General features: G+C 35.2%; 2 protein-coding genes across 2 annotated transcripts; one reads left to right on the top strand and one right to left on the bottom strand.

Annotated features, from left to right (window-relative positions):
• Nucleotides 1-916: 916 nt before the first annotated feature.
• On the bottom strand, nucleotides 917-4,584 carry LOTGIDRAFT_139478 (hypothetical protein; the record flags this gene model as incomplete). The annotated part of the gene is made up of 5 exons (XM_009049482.1): nucleotides 917-1,036; nucleotides 1,418-1,483; nucleotides 2,865-2,950; nucleotides 3,868-3,972; nucleotides 4,455-4,584. Coding segments are annotated over 5 exons (507 nt in total), but the record flags the coding sequence as incomplete, so codon positions are not given.
• Nucleotides 4,585-8,090: 3,506 nt separating this feature from the next.
• On the top strand, nucleotides 8,091-16,788 carry LOTGIDRAFT_139565 (hypothetical protein; the record flags this gene model as incomplete). Its single annotated transcript, XM_009049481.1, has 10 exons — nucleotides 8,091-8,232; nucleotides 8,732-8,856; nucleotides 9,489-9,580; nucleotides 10,316-10,432; nucleotides 11,050-11,220; nucleotides 12,528-12,636; nucleotides 13,738-13,809; nucleotides 14,585-14,683; nucleotides 15,208-15,372; nucleotides 16,375-16,788. 10 exons carry the CDS (start codon nucleotides 8,091-8,093, stop codon nucleotides 16,786-16,788), a joined length of 1,506 nt encoding a protein of 501 aa, XP_009047729.1.
• Nucleotides 16,789-17,868: the final 1,080 nt, after the last annotated feature.

Raw genomic sequence — 17,868 nt, 5'->3', positions numbered from 1 at the left:
GAAAATATCTAAATAAATGGAACAATGCACGCCAGTTATTTTAACAGTGATGGATGAACTTTCATAATATCTTCATACAGTTATTTTTTGCATTTTTTGCAAAAGTTGTTATTTTTTCTCTGGTTTGATATCATCTAATGTCAGATTGCCATGTATCAGTTTCATGAATTCTGCTTTACACTAAAAAAAAAAAAAATTAAAATTTGATTCTATTAAATTCCATAATTAGTCTTACTGGCACTGGAGGATCTCTAGGTATTAAAGAGATTGTAAAAAGGTTTTCTAAATTTTGTATGTGTATGAGGGACACTGATAGCATCAATTTGCACCATTCCAATTTTCAATCAGACGTCTTCTGTGGTTTCTTACACTAAAACTAAGTGTTTGATGACATCACTAATTGCAAAATATGCTTTATAACATAACGCCCTTTGCAATTAGAGACGTCATCAAACACTAAGTTTTAGTGGAATTGCAGGAACCAGACGTCTGATTGAAAATTTGAATGCTTCAAATTAATGCTATCAGTGTCAATGAAATTTTCATATCACAAATATCCAGTGGTAGAGATTGAAAGCCTAATCAAACTCTCAAAAACACAGGGAATAGAAGTCAACTGTATCTTGCCTTTAAGAAGATTTGAACCTGGCAAACTGAGAATGTTTATAGATGTGCTAGAGTTGGTTCATTTGCTTGAAGACTAATGGGAGACAACTCTTTTTTTTATCTAGAAGATTTGCTGTGGTCTGTATCCATGGATACAACAAGGATTGTTAATGGGCATGGACCCTTACTTAATGCTTCTGTTTACACCGTTCTGATTTCCTGAACATTATTGTGGAAAAAAAGATGGAAACCATTAGTATACAGAATTCCTTTGGACTCAGACAACAGAAGATTCTATGTAACAGTATGTTTATGGTATACTTACAGTATCACTAGGTAAACAGTGACCCAGACCCTCCAATAATAAAGATTCTGTATGCACAGCTCCCCGGAAATCAGCTACAGAACATCGGCCATCATGATCTAAATCCTGAGATAAACAACAAAATTATTAAGTAAGAAAAAATGGAAATTGTTGCTGTAATGGTTGACCTTTTCCAGGATTGAACCCTTGATTTGACCTTGTGGTTAGCACATTCAGTGTGCATTGATAATATTTTATCACGAAAGAGGCATTAGTTTACTCTTTAGAGCAGATTTTTAGGTCCTATTTTTCTTCACCAGGTGGGCTAATGAAGACTGACAAGCAACGCCATACAGGGCGCAATGAGGGAAATTTTGCCAGGGCAGTAGCATTTGTCTGTTCTTTTCCGATTTCCAACTGTCGAGTTCTTTTGAATATATAACTGTTGTGTAGTCTTGAACATTCACTTGAGATCTTGGTTATTATTAGAGCATATACGGAACTTACAAATTTTTTCAAAGCAATTTCTACTAATTCTTTTACACCTTCATCTGGGTCTTCTTCAGATGATTGCTGAAAAAATTAACATACCTACATGAATTGAAGTGATATTATAACCTTTATTTGTGATCTTAGTCTCACATTTCTTGTTTTGATCATTGAAATTGAAAGACTGGAATAATATTTAAAGAAATTGGGAATTGTACTATATCAGGTTTCCTTTGAGAAATGTAAAATAAAGCTCCATACCCTGGTAGCTTATTCTCAAAACAATCTTGGCTCAAGGATGTCCTAGGGTCTTAACTACTAATACTGTTTCTGGATATCCTAGAGCTAAGATCATTTCGAGAATACATGGCCAGGACATCCTAGAAACAGTGTTAGAAGTTAAGACCCCAGCACATCCTAGAAACAGTGTTAGAAGTTAAGACTCTAGGACATCTTAGAAACAGGACATCCTAGAAACAGTGTTAGAAGTTAAGACTCTAGGACATCCTAGAAACAGGACATCCTAGAAACAGGACATCCTAGAAACAGGACATCCTAGAAACAGTTAAGACCCCAGCACATCCTAGAAACAGTGTTAGAAGTTAAGACCCCAGCACATCCTAGAAACAGTGTTAGAAGTTAAGACTCTAGGACATCCTAGAAACAGTTAAGACCCCAGCACATCCTAGAAACAGTGTTAGAAGTTAAGACCCCAGCACATCCTAGAAACAGTGTTAAAAGTTAAGACTCTAGGACATCCTAGAAACAGGACATCCTAGAAACAGTGTTAGAAGTTATGACCCCAGCACATCCTAGAAACAGGACATCCTAGAAACAGTGTTAGAAGTTAAGACTCTAGGACATCCTAGAAACAGTGTTAGAAGTTAAGACCCTAGGACATCCTAGAAACAGGACATTCAAGAAACAGTGTTAGACGTTAAGACTCTAGGACATCCTAGAAACAGGACATCCTAGAAACAGTGTTAGAAGTTAAGACCCCAGCACATCCAAGAAACAGTGTCAGAAGTTAAGACACCAAGACATCCTAGAAACAGGACATCCTAGAAACAGTGTTACAAGTTAAGACCCCAGCACATCCTAGAAACAGTGTTAGAAGTTAAGACCCCAGCACATCCAAGAAACAGTGTTAGAAGTTATGACCCCAGCACATCCTAGAAACAGTTAAGACCCCCAGCACATCCTAGAAACAGTGTTAGAAGTTAAGACTCTAGGACATCCTAGCACTAAGAATGGTTTTGTGAATACACTGCCTGAACTCTTAGTTGAGTTCAAGTAATATGATGTCAGCTGGTAACAAAGGCCATTAGTATTTTATGCAGCTTATGAATGGTGGAGCAACCAATAGTGTTTAAAGGGTTAACCTCTCTGGAGACTAAAGGGAGATAACTCAGTTATTCTTGGTATATTCAGTTTGTAAATTTAAGAAAATTCTATGTTGAATTACCTTAACAACACATGGCTTTAACATGTGAAACATTTCTTCTCTAGATATGTAGCCATCTCCATTTAAATCATACACAATAAAACAATCTACAAAAACACGTCAGAAATAATGAGGTAAATGGCAGCGGCAGGGGCAGTGGGGGAACAGGTAAAATAGTTGTCACCCTTAGTTGTACCGCCACTTTATTTTTATCAAATCTAAGAATACGACATTTATACTTTTTTGCCCCAAAATATAGGTGAGAATTTTCTTGGGAGAACCTTCTTAGACGCTTCATGTGTGGCTTGCAACTATGACGCCTCCATAGAGTATACGCATTTTGAACCTCTATTGAGTCAGTATTCCCCCCTATACCTCCAGTCACGGGGGGCCGGAGCAGCCACTGGTCAATGGCAGTCAGTTCTGTCAGTTGCTAATTGGAAATGAAATGAAATGGAGTTTTACGTCCTACTTTTCTGCACCATGTGGGCTAATGAAGACAGGCAATGCCATGCAGGGTGCAATGAGGGAAATTTTGCCAGGACAGCGGCATTAGCCTTCTCTTTTTCAATTTCCAACTGTCGAGGAATCTTTAACGTGCACAGCCAAATCCGAAGGTATTATCTCGACCTATGCCGGGATTGAATCCTGGACCTTCAGGTTAGCGAGCAAGCGTCTAACTCACTGAGCCACCGCGGCTCCCAGTTGCTAATTGGATTGTTTGCTAGGCGAGAGAGAAGAATTCTAATGAATGTACCATTGCTTTCACAAGTTAGACCAGTGCTGGTTTCAACCCCCTTATATCCAACAAAAGACATTATCAAAACGTCTGAGATTGACCTCTAGCTAAGTTTCTAGTGTAATGCAGTTTTTGGTAGGAAAAGTCAATTAATCAACTTATTGAAATATTCTTTATACCTGCGAAAATATTTATACTGAATAAATTTGGCTAAAATTCAAAGGTAATCGAATCAAACATTAAATTTCAAAATTATTCAAAGTCCCTAACTTGAAAAATACTTACATTTAATAAGGTCTTCTACTTCCCCTTTTAAAAATATTGATAAACCTCGAACCCATTCTTCAGCTTTTAAATAACTGTCATTATCTGTATCAAACGCTTTAAATACTGCCAAAATATAATATTAACATTAAGATATGTCACCACCAGGAAAAGGTTCAAAAGGTATGCAAATTTTAGCTCTGATACACTCTAGAGAGAATCTTTGGGTTTAAATGTAATTTGTTGAAACTGTTAATAGACACCAAATTGTTTTCACTGTTAAAATAGTGCTCAATACTTCAACTGTAGAGCGATATAGAAATAGAAATATTAAAACAGAACCTAAAAAAACGTGTTGTTGTTACTCAGAGTTTCATGCTATGCGATCTTCAGACAACTGACCTAATTTTCAGCCTGTGTCTTTACTTTACAAAGAGATGTGCTTAGGGGCATTAATGATGGAAAGCTTTTTTTTAAAAAATAACACAAAATAAAAAATAGTTTAAAGAAGTTTTTGCCCTTTATATTCGAAACTGTCAAATTTTTCACCCTTATTTACAACAAAAGGAAATACATTTGATATTATTTTTTTTAAAGTGTCTACTAACCTCTATCCATCAGAAAATCATCTGTAATTTTAAAACGGGTGATTAAAACATCTCTAAAAGTTGGTCTATCTAGCTTCTTCTTATCTGGACCACACAGATGTTTGAACATGTTTAATAAGGACGCTATCTCTGGTGGCGAAACTGAAATGAATGAATAAAGGAATGAATGATTACATTGAGCATTGAAGTTTTTTTCTCATTTCATAAATATTCAAAAAAAAAATGTTCAACTTTATGCCATTTGTCTTTGAATGTCTTTGGATCTATAGAAATATAAGATTCCTATAAGATTTCCTCCCAAAAATTGACATGAAAATAACCTACTTTTCGGAATGAAATTTCCCTGTGTAAAATCATGCTTACAAATGATAATTTTTCCAGTGGTTGACATTTCCATCAACCCAAAAATAATATATGACTGTAGGCCTAGTCAGAGAGTACTTTCAATTTCATTTGACATTTTCATTTCATCCCACTCCTTGGAACAGAAACTTTGATCAGAAACTTGGAATATGGAATATGCATTGAATTATCTGTCTTGAGGCAGACGAAAATGCCTGAACTGCTGCAGATAAAATTGAAATAGGCCTATATGCAAAACTAAACTTTGTTAAAGCACTAGCCTAAGGTAGGCCAGTCGGATCTAAAATTGTACTTTTGTAGTAAAAAGCGTCTGATATCAAAACTACTTACAGCGACATGGATGTCCTGGACCATTTTTGCTGTTTTTGGTTAAATTCTGGATAAATTGTTCTTGGTTCTTGCGTTTGGTAGCCATTCTTACTGAGTTTATCAAGGTTAAAAAACAAAATGAGATTTATTAGCTTAGAAAGTTTATTGTTGTCAAGGACTCGTAATGTCTGCCCATGCGTCAACTCCGTTGCTGCTTTGAAGATTTCCGGTGATTTGATTAAACTTCCGGTGGATTTAATCCTTCATTAATTAATGGATCGGACAATTTTGGCTGAAGAGTTTTAATTGGATTAACATTTCATTTAAAATCACCCACATTTCTTCTAAAGAATTCTTGAACGAAGTTCAGTGAATAAAATTTTAGCTGCGAGGCTAAGTTTCAATCATGGCTGACGTCGATTCACTGCATGACATGAGTTCTGATTTGGATCCGGATCAGAGCGCCGAAGACGGTGATGTCGAAGACGATGTTGTGAATGATCAAAGGTTATATGCAGATCTGACTTTAACTGCACATAGGACTTCGATATTCATATAATTCCCTGTGTCTGGCTGAAGCTATGCGGCTTTTAGACTCATCAGCTCAGACATGACTTTTGACAAATTTCACTCGCAATACAGTCAGTAGACTACACATGAGACTCGGTCATACAGAAAAAGACAGATAACTTTTGTTACCATTGACCAGCCCCGATTCTTGGGAAATCTGTTCACATGGCAAAAAAATATTAGTTTGATATTGTGTTTGATTGCCCTCATTGGCTTCAATTTACTTATGTAGGGTCTAGTGTGATAGTCTGGCTTTTCCAATCAAATGAAATGGGACAGAGTCCTAAAACAATTGATTATTTGATCTTGCACCTGTACTACAAACCTACACAATTTTTTGCATAGTCACATTTGCCAGGGGGAGACAGGAGGTAAATCTAGCCCTGATAAAATGGCATCAATCAAAGTCTTGTCAATCTGTCTCACGGTACATGACCCAACTTGCTTCATTTGGTGACATTCTCAAAGTCTGATGACAACTTTATTTCTGCAGTAGTCTGTTCATCAGTCAGTAAGGATGTGTGAGCAAAGTAAAAAAAAATTTTGAATTTTTACCATTATTTTTATGAGGATTGGAATAGCAGCCTCAAAATAATACTGTTAGTCTTAGAATGCCTTTGCATTGATAAAAAATATAAACATGAGCATATGTTACATCTGGTAGAAATTTCTAGGAGGGATATTTGTTTTTTTCAGTGTAATTTTACAAATATCAACACAAAGAAATTCTAGACTATTAGTACTATTTTGAGGCTAATATTCCTATTCTATTTCTTTTAAAAAATACAGAAAAAATTCAAAAATTTTTTTGCTCTGCTCCGGCAATAGTGCTAGATAACTTCTAGCTGGTAGTAAGAAATTAAAAAAAAATGTTGGTAATTTCATTTTAGCATTGAATCATCAACTCGCAAAAAGAAAAAATTAAGAAGAAAACCAAAAGATATGGAGAGATCGAGTGGAGATTCTGACAGTCAGGCTGTATTAGATGAACAGGAAACCAAGATTAGAATAACAGAGGGACTGTCTGAAAGTCTACAGTCTGGTGCCGAAGCAGATTCTGAAAGTCAGGCACATGATCACCGCCATTGTACATCAGATCACAATCATGCTGAACATGATAATGATTTATCTGAGGTGAGTTGGTCTTTTTTTTTAGTTTTTCTGAGATAATGAAATTAATCAAAACATACTTTCCATCTTGGACTGGGCATTGATTACTAAATTCCATGGGTTATTTTTGTATCAAATTATGAAAATTCATTGATGAGATCTGTTCAGTTGTGCGTAAGTAAGAATTTACTCTTACTGGTAGTAGATAACTAATTTAACAGTGGATACCAAAATTATAAATACTAGTGACGATAATCGATTATTTTACCCAACCCTGGTCCTATCCCAGTTCTACCCAGTATGGAAGTAAGCCATCTACTAATAGTTGACTTGCTAAGTAATCTGTAATATATGTAAACAATTTCATTCAAAGACTTGAAAAAGTTTTGACTCTAGTTTCACACAAAGTCTTACAATCAAATTTATTTAAAATTTTCTTTTATGAACTCTTAAATCTCATTCTTAAAGGGATTGTAAAGAGGTTTTCTAACTGTGTAATATGTATTGGGGACAATAATAATTCAAATCTGCACCATCTCAATTTTCAGTCAGATGTCTGTGGTTCCTGCAATTCCCAAAAAAAACTAACTGTCTGATGAGGTCACTAATCACAAAATATGCTTCATCTCTATATGTGGACGTTTATTGTCGGCACCCTGTCCGTCCGTCCATCAACATTTGCTTGTAAACGCTCTAAAAGCTAGAGTTTTTGATGGAATCAAATAAAATTCGTATACATATTCATAAAACGAAGATCAAGTTCGAATTTGAGCTATTTTCGACCGTTAGAAGCAGAGTTATTGCCCTTGCCCCAAAATCTTGAATATGCTATTACTCTCTTAGTTTTCAACCGATTTGATGAAACTTAAAATGGATATTATTGGACCTAAATTGAAAGGTTTAAGAAAGTTTAGTTTACTTCTGATTAAATTTAAGGCTTTTACAAGATTTAGGCCTCTTACGTCAGTTTGAGAAGTTATCGCCCTTTAACCTCTATACAGTAAGTGCTTATATCAACATCATTTGCTTGTAAATGCTCTAAAAACTAGAGATGGATGGAATCAAAAGAAATGAAGATCAAGTTCGAACTTGAGCCATTTTCGACCGTAAGAAGCAGACTTATTGCCCTTGCCCCAAAATCTTTAATATTTATCATCCTCATGCCGCGTTGGGCGTATATGGCTGTGGTCCACTATCTTTTTTGAAGCAGTAGGATATTTGAGTACCGGTATTTGATACTATTATTATTATTATTATTAGGTATCTCTGAATCAGTTGAAACAAATGCAGCAACAGAAGGCAGCTGGATTACAGTCTATACAGAGAGCTGTAGAATTATTGTCTATAAGAGATTCAGCTAAAACTATTCAAGATGCCAAGAAAAAAACTTTCCAGTTCTGGAGGACTCAGCCAGTACCCAAATTAGGTAAAAATAATGTTTATTTGTAAAGCATTTGTGGAGAAAGAGTGATAAAATCCTTAGATAGGAGGAAAAAACATGACAACATGGGGCTGCTCAATTGGTGAGTTCTGCACATAGAAATTCCATGAATGTTCAATAAAACAAGTTGAAACTAAGTTCAGAACGTGTTCCACTTACAGTGCTGAAGAAATAGTAGGTGCAGACAAAATTCAAAATGGTGGAGAAGGAAATAGATAGGAAAATTTTGAATGTGTTATGTCTGCTTCCGTACCGTTCTTTTGAGGTCAGAATTGGAACAAACAGAACCTGGTCAGATCTCCTCAATCAAGTGCCATGCATAGTAGATTGGGACAATGAATGAGGACTCTATGTTTGTCATACGCTGAAAAAAATTACAGTTCACCATCTTTCATTAATGAGAGGTCCCTTTTACCGTAAAGTTAGAAATCGAAAAAAAAGATAATGATGACTCTAAACTTTTCAATTTACTGGTATCTTTCAGATGAGGAGGTAGTGGGTAATGATCACATAGAACCGGATAAACCCGTCACTGAAGTTAGAGATGAACCGTTTACGTTACCAACCGGTTTTAAATGGAACACACTAGACATACAAGATCCAGTTGTGGTTTGTCATCAATATTTTGTTTTTCCTTGTATAAATGGGTCTATTTCTCCCCTGGGGCAGTTTATCTTGCATTGAATATTGCCTTATGAGCAGATCCTTTGGGTCAAGACAAGATTGTATTAGATGGGCTGCTGTAGAAAAAAACAAGCAAAATTTTTGTTTATTTGTAGATAGAAATAAGAACAAATAATGTTGCAAACATAAAAACAGTCTTGGTCTCTGATTTATGTAGCAGACGTGAATCTTGAGTAAAATTTCACGTGTGCCTGCACTTGCTCAAAAAGATTATAGTGTTGTCAAGAGGATTTATAATATCAAACATGTTTGATATTTGTCACCGATTATTATATCGTCTGCAAGACAAAGTGTCATCATCCAATCAGATTCATTTTCTAGTCAATTGCATGATCTATGATTATCGACATAGTGAAAAAAGACTGGCTGGAGTCTTGAAAAATCCCTGACCAAGACTGTTCGCATATTCGCAGCAAAAGTCTTACTTATGTAGCTTCAATAGCTATTATTCCACTTATCCACTTCAAAATAAAGTGGACCGGATATGCTGTAAATTTCTAGATATAACAGTTTAGAATGCCTACAAATGTTTTATAGTTATGAATATATATTTTCAGTTAAAAGAATTATATACTTTATTAAATGAGAACTATGTAGAAGATGATGACAATATGTTTAGATTTGATTATTCTTCGGAATTTTTAAGATGGTAAGTACCTTTGTGTTGCCGTTCAACTTTATTTTAGGATGTTGAATATTTGGTCCATTGTGGATTTTTTTTCTAGATTTTTTAAGTATATCGAGAATACTGATAGCATCAATTTTCAATCAGACGTCTGTGGTTCCTGCAAAACTAAATGGTTGATGACTTCACTAATCATGATGGGACTTATGTGATAAAGCATATTTTGCGATTAGTGACATCGTCAAACACTTAGTTTTAGTGGAATTGCAGGAACCACATATGTCTGATTAAAAATTGGAATGGTGCAAATTGATACTTGATTGTTCCTGATACACATACAAAATTCAGAGAACTTCTTTACATTTCCTTGAAGTTGCAAGGTCCAGTGTGTCACCTGTGTGCATATTAGAAATCCTTTTCACTGTAGATTAATGTTGGTCTCTCATTTTCCTTGTTGACCACTGCATGTCGTTGCTCAGAAGAAAAGTAGGACATTAAACGACCTTAATGAATCAGTCATCTTAACATCCCTTCAGAGAGTCCACATAGCTGATGATGTCTTTTAGGTATTTAGGTTTATCTCTTGACTATTATGCAACCCTTTTCTTACAGTCCTTTTAGTTGAGATTTATCAACTTGGCATCCATTCATAGCCACGTAGCTTATAGTGTTTAATTTTATCAACCAAACCACCCATTTATAGTCTAACATATCTGATAATTTTATGGGTATTTTGAAAGGAATATGTTATTTTTTCAGGGCATTGATGCCACCAGGATGGTTACAGAACTGGCACTGTGGAATACGAGTTATAAAGAGTGATAAATTAGTAGGCTTTATTAGTGCTGTTCCTGCCCATGTTAAAATATATGATAAGTAAGTCTACAGACATTTGATTTTGTTATTCTATAAATCTTGTTATTCTATAAATCTTGTTATTCTATAAATCTTGTTATTCTATAAATCTTGTTATTCTATAGCAACTACCTCTTAGGATAGACATCAAATTTAAAGTCTCAAACTTGGTCAATAAGTGTATATATTCATCAGTTAGACTTACCAGGTACCATAACTAAAGAATAGAATCTCTATATAACACAATACATCCATTAAACTAAATGATTATTGAAAAACGCTTTTATGTCAAAATTTGAGTCTTCAAATCTATGCATGTCCAGAATTATCCATTATAGAATTATAGTTCGAAAGTTAAGATGACGACTCGTCTTTTCTTGAAACTCTGCCATATGTAGAAATAGAGAGTAAATTCCTAGTTTGAGGTATTTTTGAAGGAATTATGTGATTTTCGTTCATTTCTAGTACTTCTGAAGACTATTTACATATATTCAAGACCCAAATCAAATGGGAACCCGACCCTGTAAGAGATATCTATTGGACTGTTTTGGTGGTTTGCGATTTCCTCCATAGAAACATTGTGTCTTTCTTTTCTGTACTTACTTTTTTAAAAAACAGTTGTTTATTGACATTTACAGAACAAAGAAAATGGTGGAAATAAATTTTCTGTGTGTACATAAGAAGTTGAGATCCAAACGAATGGCCCCAGTGTTGATTAAAGAGATCACACGTCGAGTTCACAAACAAGGCTTATTTCAGGCTGTTTATACTGCTGGGGTTGTTCTTCCTAAACCGGTTGCAGTTTGTAGGTAAGTTCTACTTGTCCTTCCTAAACCAGTTACAGTTTGTCAGATGTTTGTTATTCCAAACCAGTTGCAGTTTGTAGGTAAGTTATACTTGTCCTTCCTAACCTAAACCTGTCTCAGTTTGTCAGATGTTTGTTATTCCAAACCAGTTGCAGTTTGTAGGTAAGTTATACTTGTCCTTCCTAACCTAAACCTGTCTCAGTTTGTCAGATGTTTGTTATTCCAAACCAGTTGCAGTTTGTAGGTGAGTTATACTTGTCCTTCCTAACCTAAACTTGTTTCAGTTTGTCAGATGTTTGTTATTCCAAACCAGTTGCAGTTTGTAGGTGAGTTATACTTGTCCTTCCTAACCTAAACCTATTTCAGTTTGTCAGATGTTTGTTATTCCAGACCAGTTGCAGTTTGTAGGTGAGTTATACTTGTCCTTCCTAAACCAGTTGCAGTTTGTAGGTGAGTTATACTTGTCCTTCCTAAACCAGTTACAGTTTGTCAGATGTTTGTTATTCCAAACCAGTTGCAGTTTGTAGGTAAGTTCTACTTGTCCTTCCTAAATCATTTATGGTTTGTCAGATGTTTGTTATTCCAAACCAGTTTCAGTTTGTAGGTAAGTTCTACTTGTCCTTCCTAAACCAGTTACAGATTGTCAGATGTTTGTTTTTCCAAACCAGTTGCAGTTTGTAGGTAAGTTCTACTTGTCCTTCTTAAACCAGTTATAGTTTGTCAGTGTTTGTTATTCCAAACCAGTTGCAGTTTGTAGGTAAGTTATACTTGTCCTTCCTAACCTAAACCTGTTTCAGTTTGTCAGATGTTTGTTATTCCAAACCAGTTGCAGTTTGTAGGTGAGTTATACTTGTCCTTCCTAAACCAATTGCAGTTTGTAGGTGAGTTATACTTGTCCTTCCTAAACCAGTTTCAGTTTGTCAGATGATTGTTATTCCAAACCAGTTGCAGTTTGTAGGTAAGTTCTACTTGTCCTTCCTGAACCGGTTACAGTTTGTCAGAGGTTTGTCATTCCAAACTAGTTTCAGTTAGTAGGTAAGTTCTACTTGTCCTTCTTGAACCGGTTACAGTTTGTCAGAGGTTTGTTATTCCAAACTAGTTTCAGTTAGTAGGTAAGTTCTATGTGTCCTTCCTAAACCAGTTTCAGTTTGTAGGTAATTATACTTGTTCTTCATAAACCAGTTACTTATGTTTGTTATTTCAAAACTAGATTCAGTTTGTCAGTAACATCTTAATGATATTCCAAAACCAGTTCCAGTTTGTTTTCAGTACCATGATGAGGTAAAAACTCCATTGTTTTTGTATTTCAGATATTGGCACAGGTCGTTAAATCCGCGTAAATTGATTGACATTAAGTTTTCTCATCTGAGTAGAAATATGACAATGCAGAGAACATTAAAGTTATATAAACTCCCAGAGGTAAGTAACATGGATTGTTAAGAGGTTTTCTAAAAAAATTTATGTGAATCGGGGACACTGATAGCATCAATTTACACCATTCGAAATTTTCAATCAGACTTTTGTGATTCCTGCAATTCCACTTAAACTAAGTGTTTGATGACGTCACTAATCGTGAAGGACCTTGTGTGATAAAGCACATTTGCGATTAGTGACATCATCAAACACTTAATTTTGGTGGAATTGCAGGAACCTCAGACGTCTGATTGAAAATTGGATTAATGCAAAAAGTTCACCAAAAATAATAAGAAAGCCTCTTTACAATCCCTTTAATGATAAAAGTAAAACAGTTTTTCAAGGATCTTGTTTACCAATCAGGACATTGGTCATTCTTGGATTATCTATACATGGTTATCAGAAATTCACATGTCGATCGATATAAGACCACCATTAAGATTTTTGTCTTGGCAAAATTTCCCTCATTGCACCCTGCATGACTTTGCCTGTCTTCATTAGCTCTCAATGTGCAGAAAAGTTGGACGTAAAACTCCATTCATTTCATTTTTATACGCCCACTTTATAAAATATAATTTGTTTGTGAACACAATAGAGACTACAGTTTTCATCCGATTTAAATGAAATTTGGTGTGATCAAGTTTGAATATGGCGATCTTTCGATGAACGGTTTTTGAGTAATTGCCCTTGAGTTACGAAATACTCAACAAAATTTGTTTGTGAACACAAAAGGGACAACATTTTTCATCCGATTTAAATGAAATTTGGTATGATCAAGTATCATGATGAGGTCTTAGAGAAGTTCGAATGTGACGATCTTTCAATGAACGTTTTTTAGTTATTGCCCTTGATTTAGTAAAAATCATCAAAATTTGTTGGCTTGTGAACGCGATAGAGGTGACAGTTTATGTCAGAATTTTATTAAATAATGTGTGTTTGTTTAAATCAACAATATCTTGCACAAATTAGATTTTTGGTATGATTTGACACAGATATGTGACTGCCCTTGATATACTGAAAACGTATCAGGAAAGTGGGCATATCCTGCTCGGTAACCACTTGTTTGAATGTGACGTCTGCTAAATGAATTTTTTTCATTTTTTGTAGGTACCTAAAACTGCAGGTTTCCGGCCATATAAACCTACAGATATACAACAGTGTCATAAACTTCTTAACAAAGTAAGTTTATTGAAGTGTATAATGTGTTCTATTGAAAATATAAAAAAGTCACTGCCCTATTCTTAGAAATGGGAATTTTTGAACTAAGCCAATCATTAATAGTATTTACAGCTCACCGTCAAAATTTGAGCCTTCAAATCCATGTGTGTCCAGAATTATCTATGTTAGAAAATTATAAAGTTGACTCGTCTTTTCTTGAGACTTTGTCATGTATAGAAAAAACAAATGAAATTCCTAGTTTGAGATATTTATAAAGGAATTATGCGATATTCATACATTTCTAGTACTTCTGAAGACTATTTGGGAGCCGCGGTGGCTCAGTGAGTTAAGATGCTTGCTCACTAACCTGAAGGTCTAGGGTTCAATCCCGACATAGGTCGAGATAATACCTTCGGATTTTTCAACCCGGTTTCCCCCTGTCAGTGATGCAGGTAAGAGGGGCTGACATGGAAAAAGCGTCTAGTCGTTCGGATGGGACAATAATCTGAGGCCCCGTGTGCTACAGGCTGTGCACGTTAAAGATCCCTCGACAGTTGGAAATCGAAAACGAGCAGGCTAATGCCGCTGTCCTGGCAAAATTTCCCTCATCGCACCCTGCATGGTGTTGCCCGTCTTCATTAGCCCACATGGTGCAGAAAAGCAGGGCGTAAAACTCCATTCATTTCATTTCTGAAGACTATTTACATATATTCAAGACTCAATTCAACACCCCAAAATGGTGTATCTTTCCCTTTAAGGTCAGAGTGTATGCTTAATGTTCGTTTTTTTTTTCTAGTATTTGTCCAAGTTTGATTTGTCAGCAGTGTTTTCATTGGATGATTTTGATTACTGGTTCACACCTAGACAAGGTATTGTGGACAGCTATGTTGTCGAGGTAAAGAAAATTTTGATTTTGGGAAAGTTTTTACTCTTGGCTGAGACCGGCTGGACAGCTGGAGGTAGATCCTTTGCCTCACTTTGGGTGACATCTGAAGACGATTGAACCACATTGGTCCATTGAACCTCTGTAGTTGGTTGAATCTCTGGCCGAATGAACTGCATAGATATCAATAGTAGCTTCTGGTAGCTCCCCTCTAGTGAAGTCATAAAACACGTTAGTTCTAGAGGAATTGCAAGAATCACAGACGTCTGAATGAAAATTGGAAAACCTCTTTACAATCACAATCACAAACCCGAGGTCACGTTGGGTTTTCCTTTGTTCATGGTCTGACATTAATAAAAGGGCGTCTTGTTCTGATGGAATAATAAACAGGCCTCTTGTGCTACTGGCTTTACATGTTGAATATCCCTTGACCAAAAAACAGCTCAAAACATCGGCTAACTGTTCTGCCTTAATATCCCTTGTTGAACACATTGTATTGTATTTTTGATAGTTAATTTTGGGGGTTTTAATTTCAGAAAAATGGAAAGATCACTGATTTTGTTAGCTTTTACACACTGTCCTCATCTGTCATGCACCACCCTACACATAAGAATTTAAAAGCTGCTTACTCCTTTTATAATGTGAGTTCTGGAACACCCTGGAAAGACCTGATTTTAGACACCCTGGTTGTTGCCAAAAGTGTAAGTTTTATTTACTTTACCATTTTCTTCTCAAATTTATTTCTGTTCAAATGAAATGAAATGGAGTATTACATCCTACTTTTCTACACCATGTGGGCTAATGAAGACGGGCAACGCCATGCAGGGAGCAATGAGGAAAATTTTGCCAGGACAGCGGCATTAGCCTGTTATTTTTCTATTTCCAACTGTCTGGGGATCTTTAACATGCACAGCCTGTAGCACACAGGGCCTCGGTTTATTGTCCCATCCAAACGACTAGACTCTTTTTCCATGTCAGCCCCTCTATTACTGTTTAAGGAAGCTCATAGTATAGTTCTTACATGTAAATAACACACACGAGCATAGTTCAAAACCATTTTTATATGCCCACATGAAATGATGGGCATATATTGTCATCACCCTTGTCTGTCAGTCAGTCCGTCCACGATTGCTTCTAAACATACTAGAAGGCACAATTCTTGACTGATTTTGACCCTGTTTAACTTTTTGCCCTTTTTCTTAAAAACGCATTTAAGTTTTAGCATGTAAACTCTCTAGAAAGCCCAGTACATGACAGATTTTGATGAAACTTGGTAATATTATTCAGTACCGCCTCAAAAAGTTCAAAAGAAGTGTATGACTGAAGGTTGAATATTTCATACTGGTGATTGTTACTGTACTGCTAAATATTTTTATATAAAATCAAAGCTGCCAGTGGGCGTATATTACCTTGCCTGGCAAGCTATCTTTATTTAAAAATCAGTTGCCAGTGAGTTTATATTACCTTGTCTGGCAAGCTATCTTGAATCTTAACATTTCTTAAAAAAGCCAAATATTTTAACAAAGCCTCACATTTAATGGTTTAGAAATGGCTTCAAATGTTAATTAAAATATTGTAATTAGAACAGAACAGGTTAAAAATCCCTTTGGCCTAAAATAGCTACATTTTTTTAGCCTTTTACATACTTCATGTTTCAGGGTTATCCTTTGAATGATTTCCAATTTAAAACATTTATATTTTAGATGGAGTTTGATGTATTTAATGCTCTAGATTTAATGGACAATAAGAAATTTTTAGAAGAATTAAAATTTGGAATGGGAGATGGTAATCTTCAGTATTATCTGTATAACTGGAAATGTCCTTCTATGGACACGTCACAGGTATGTCTGATGATTTTGTTCTGTTTTTATTTTGAGTCAGTCTCCAGTGTAATCTTAAAAGATTTATACCAAGGTTGTGTACTGTTGAATTCATTTCAACCAAACACAACGCGTCAAGCAGAATCCATGTCTAAATATCATTTATCAATTGTGCAAAACCAAAAAAGAGCGAATGAAATTATGAGACTGCTGATACTCACTTGTAATAGTGATTCTGATTGGCTGATGAGTGGCGAGTGTTGCTTGAAACGTCAACAGTACGTGACATCAGTATAAATCTCGTTAAGATTACAATGGATTGTCAGTTTTAAATCTTACAGATTTATAGTTAAGCTTTCACTGTTCTGGCAAAATTAAGTCTGGGTGATTTAGCAAAGTGACGCTTGTTTGCTGACTTTAAACGTAACACAGTTCCAATTTATTTCCGTTTTCCCCTCTAAAGATGGGTTCCCTTATTTTCATTTTTGAAAATGAAAATGCTAATACTTATATGAATAGAAAGTAGAGGTGTTATAATGACTTGAAAAAATACCAGTTTGTCTTACATGTCCATAATTAATTCATAATTAGCTAAATTAGAAGAGAATTACCAGCAGAATTCCAATGAGTGACCAATCTTTTTTGTTTTGTTTATCCAGACTGTACATAAATGGACATTTCTGATTGGTTAAAACTCTTAATTATATGCAATAAGAACATAATGATATGATTAAGAATACATGATAGTTCATTTGAAACACCAATTAATCAAATAATTTTCCTTATTTTGAAACTAAGAAAATAAGGAAACCCATCTTTAAGTGATACAGGTTAGACGGGTTGAAGTTGAGAAAGGTTCTGGTTGTTTGGATGGGACAAGAAAATGACTGTGCACATTTAAGGGATTGTAAAGAGGATTTCTAACTTTTTTTTATGTGTATTGGGAACACTATTAGCATCAATTTGCACCATTCCAATTTCCAATCAGACAGCTGTGGTTCCTGCAAGTCCACAAAAGCTAAGTGTTTGATGACGTCACTAATGGAGAAGGGCTTTATAAGATAAAGTATATTATGCGATTAGTGACGTCATAAAATATTTAGTTTTAGTGGAATTGCAGGAATCACGTCTGATTGAAAATTTAGTGCAAATTGATGCTATCAGTGTTCCCAATACACATAATAAATTTTAGAAAATCTCTTTACAATCCCTTTAATGATCAAGTTTAACACACTACATAGTTTTACTTTCCTGCACAATCTTTGAAAAACCAGTACTGTGGATATATAATGATAAGTCATTGAAATAGTCATTGTAGATGTTATACAGTGTTTTATTTTGTAGGTTGGCTTGGTGTTGCAATGAAGTATACAGTAT

Source organism: Lottia gigantea (assembly GCF_000327385.1).
Source record: "Lottia gigantea unplaced genomic scaffold LOTGIsca_137, whole genome shotgun sequence".
NCBI classification, from domain to species: Eukaryota; Metazoa; Mollusca; class Gastropoda; family Lottiidae; genus Lottia; species Lottia gigantea.
The sequence above is the reverse complement of the archived record's forward strand: the minus strand, read 5'-3'. Positions and strand labels throughout refer to the sequence as shown.